A 3,829-nucleotide genomic window follows, 5' to 3' on the forward strand; every position below is an offset into this window, starting at 1 on the left:
GAAATACAAAATCAACACATAGATTTACGTAGTTAACTAATAATTCCTTAGTTACATTCATAGGTAGAGAGAGATAATAATTTTATTAGACAAAAAATTCAAAATATAGATTAGATGTGCGTCAATGGCAACAAAGTTTATATAACGTGCTTCTCTCAACCCTAAATTAGAAAGCGTAAATCATGTAAATATGAAAAATATGAATTCAACTTAAATCATATTTAAGACATTCCAACAAACCACTTGGCCTTGAACTATGCATATTACGAAGTCATGTTGACATGAAATTGAAGCTTAATTACAACCTATTTAGAGGGTTAGTGTAATTTATAACAAAAAAAATATATAATTTTTTAAATTAAAATGAATCAAATTTGAAGATATAAAAACCAAAATGAATAAGATTTAAGTTCATAATCCATATTGAAAATTTGATGTAAACAAAGTTATAGATGCTTAAATTTTATCTCACTATATTTATAATTTTATCATTTGAAACCAAATAAGCTTGTAACTTCCACTATAATTTATTTTACTAAGATGCAAATTTAATTATATGCCTAGAGATTAATGTCTCTTTCATAAGAAAACAACTATATAGTTTCCAACCAAAGAGCCATTCCTACTAATCAAGAAGTTCCATTTTTTCTGTCCCCAACATTCTCATAAAAGTATTCATAAGCTTGAGGAGGGAGACGTGGATTTAAAGCAATTTCAAGAGGGTTCTTTCTAATACACGTTACTCCAACGCCCATCTCCATATTGATCAATTCATTTGATGGCCTACCAACTTCAAACGTATGGAGTAGTTTGGCAAGTGTGAGACTTACAATTTGGAGGGCAAAAGAGATTCCAGGACACATCATTCGACCACTTCCAAATGGTATTAGTTGAGGATGTTGTCCTCTAACATCGAAGTGATTTTTCCTACTAAGAAATCTTTCAGGTCGAAATTCATTAGGATCTTCCCATACAAGTGGATCTCTATGAAGCTTTTGAAGATTCACTAGTAGACGTGTCTGTGTCGAGACATGGTAGTCAGCAACTATGCAATTTTTGATAGATTCATGAGGGAATGCAATTGGCACTGCAGGGTATAAACGTAATGTTTCCTTCACTACTGCTTGGAGATATAGTAGATTTTTCACATCCGATTCTTCCACTTTTCTTCCTTGCCCAACTTGTTCGTCTAATTCAAACTGGAGTGTCTTGAGCGCTTCTGGATTGTTGAGAAGTAATGCAAGAGCCCATTGCATTGTTATTGATGTAGTTTCAAATCCCCCCAACATCATAGACTACACATATAGTTTCATCTACTTGAATTAGAAAAGACCATGGTCGTATATATTAGCTATTTATAAGGAAATAAAAAAACATTTTCCTATTAATTTGGGTGCACCTATTTTTTAAAATCCAAGCTTAGTGGCCTAACTATAATTCACATAAAGATCAAATGTATTCAATATATGTATAGACAAACTCTACAACAGTGTAGTTTTATGTTATAACTATAGAATTGTGTTAACTTGAGCATAACTTAATTGATATAAAACATATGTACTCTAAGTTAAGAAGGGAGAGGTTTGTCTTTACTAATCATCACGCATAATGTTATAATAAAAACTATATAACTATACCATGCCTTTGTTTCAATAATAATAATAATAATAATAAAGAATTAGGTATGCATACCAAACAAGTAGCTTTGGTGATTCTATCGTCGTCGTCATCATAGCTAGAAAGTTGTTCATCATCTTTAACAAGAGAAAGCATCACATCCATGAAGTCAAACTCTTCTACGTCCATCTCAATCAAACTTCCCTTTTGCCGGTGCTCTTTAAGCCATCTCTTAAGCATCTCGTCCAAGACCTTGGCCGTCTTCATCATTGCCTTCTCATGTCCTCCGATGTCCAACCACCGTAGAAATGGAAACCAATCTCCCGGAACAAACAATCCAAATAAATCAATAACATCCCTCATTGCCTTTTTATACTTTTCACCATCATCACCTTTGAAAGCCCTCGAAAATCTTTCCCCGGTCACCATCCTAAAGATAGTATTCAACGTTAGTTCTCCAAACCATGTCTTCATCTCCGCCAACACTTTGTCGTCGCTCCTCCCATTGTCTCTACGTCGTCTATGCCATAACTCATATAGTCCCTTCATTGAACTCTCAACTTCGGAAATTCTGATGTGTTTGAGCTGTTCGAGGCGGTGGCTCGAGAGGAGTTCGTGAGTGGCTATTTTCCGCATATGGGTACGGAGTGGACCGGATAGGGTTGTCCCAATCAGGGCATAGTCATAGCCGAGTAGCTTCCCGGCAGCAATCTTGGGTCGAGACGCAAAGATTTTGTCGTTTGTAGTAAAACACTCTCTGGCTATTTTCCAATTGCTTACAACCAAGGCCTTCTTCATGCCCAACCTTAACGTAAAGATTGGGCCATAAGCGTCTGCCATTTTGGCTAAAGTTAATTGAATTGGCTCTGTTGCACTCAGCAGATGGAGGTGACCAACCACCGGCCAACCGCCGGGTGCTTCAGGTGGTTGCCTCTTCCGTTGAGCACCAAATTTTTTGTAAATACTAAAAGCGACATATAAAAACAAGATTCCGGCGAGGATTAATCCGGCGGAGGAGATTTGAGGTAGTCCCATTTTGCAGTCCGGTGAAAAATGGAGATTTTTGGAGGGTTTTTAATTGTATCGTATTAATAAATTATTGGTTTTCCAATTTCATAAACAGAATATGTCAATGAAAATAATACTTTGAATTATTGAATGTTTGGCTAAAGATACAAAATAGTCTCAATAATTCTCATGGTTAGTTCTTGATTTAGTTCTCAATCTTCTACAATTTTCAATTTTGCATTCAATGCATAGTTTTTAATTTGGGGATCATTCCACTCCAAATTTGTTTGAATTTTAGGTTAAATAGCATTTTGGTCTATATATTTTGGACTCCTTAAATTTCAATTCCTTGTATTCTTAGGTTATATTTGGTAATCATTTGATTTTTTATTTTCAATTTTTAAGATTAAGCATATTTCATGTACATTTCTTACAACGATTTGCATCTTTATTGAATACTGTGGTTGAATTTCAAAAATAAAAACAACTTTTTAAATACTACTTTTTTAGTTCTCAAAATTTCACTTGGTTTTTTAAAGCATTGGTGAAAAGTAGATAAGAAATGAAGAAATTTAGAAGTGGAAGTAGTGTTTATAAGTTTAATTTTAAAAAAAAAACAAAAAATAAAATAATTACCTAACGTAGCCTTAGGTTTCAATGTTAGTTCCAGTAGTTTCTATAAATCCTAAATTTAGTCTATTGAAATTAATGTATGGAAATTAATAAAATAATAATAACATGTTTTATGAAAATAAATAAATTATGTGAATATGTTTCTAAAAATGATAATAAAAATGCAAACAAATAAATAAAATCATTTAGAAAATAATATATATCTATAATAAACTAGAAGCATGGACTAAAATTGAAGGTTTATTCAAAGAATTTGAACTAAAGTTTTACATTTGATAGTATAAGAACAAATAAACAAGCTCTAAAGTACAAAACTAGAGTTATATTTTAACTTAAATTATACTAACAAAAATTTTATAAATCAATATTGTTAAGTACCTACAAGAATGAATAGATCATTAAACTATCATTTTATTAATATACTTATATACATGAATTTGTTGTTCGAAATTAAGCTAACGCAAAACTTCTCTGTCTTTTTAAGAGACTAGTTAAAGAACATGTGTAATACACGTGACAACTCGTAACCTTAATTAAATTTTTTTTAATATTTTAATATTATCATTTTTTA

The 3,829-nt window shown here is 32.0% G+C and overlaps 1 protein-coding gene across 1 annotated transcript; it reads right to left on the reverse strand.

The window, feature by feature from the left end:
- Nucleotides 1–511: 511 nt before the first annotated feature.
- Nucleotides 512–2,652, reverse strand: LOC120086933 (cytochrome P450 CYP82D47-like). Its single transcript, XM_039043740.1, has 2 exons — nt 1,693–2,652; nt 512–1,295 (listed from the first exon to the last, which is right to left on the reverse strand). Exons 1-2 carry the CDS (start codon nt 2,650–2,652, stop codon nt 630–632), a joined length of 1,626 nt encoding a protein of 541 aa, XP_038899668.1. The 3' UTR covers nt 512–629.
- Between the last annotated feature and the right edge of the window lie 1,177 nt (nt 2,653–3,829).

This window comes from Benincasa hispida, chromosome 9, assembly GCF_009727055.1.
Source record: "Benincasa hispida cultivar B227 chromosome 9, ASM972705v1, whole genome shotgun sequence".
Classification (NCBI taxonomy): Eukaryota; Viridiplantae; Streptophyta; class Magnoliopsida; order Cucurbitales; family Cucurbitaceae; genus Benincasa; species Benincasa hispida.

Coding starts and splice junctions, on each gene's coding strand:
- LOC120086933 (XM_039043740.1), bottom strand. CDS start 2,652: ATGGGACTACCTCAAATCTCCTCCGCCGGATTAATCCTCGCCGGAATC. Junction 1,296..1,692: donor TCACCAAAGCTACTTGTTTG/GTATGCATACCT, acceptor CTATATGTGTAG/TCTATGATGTTGGGGGGATT.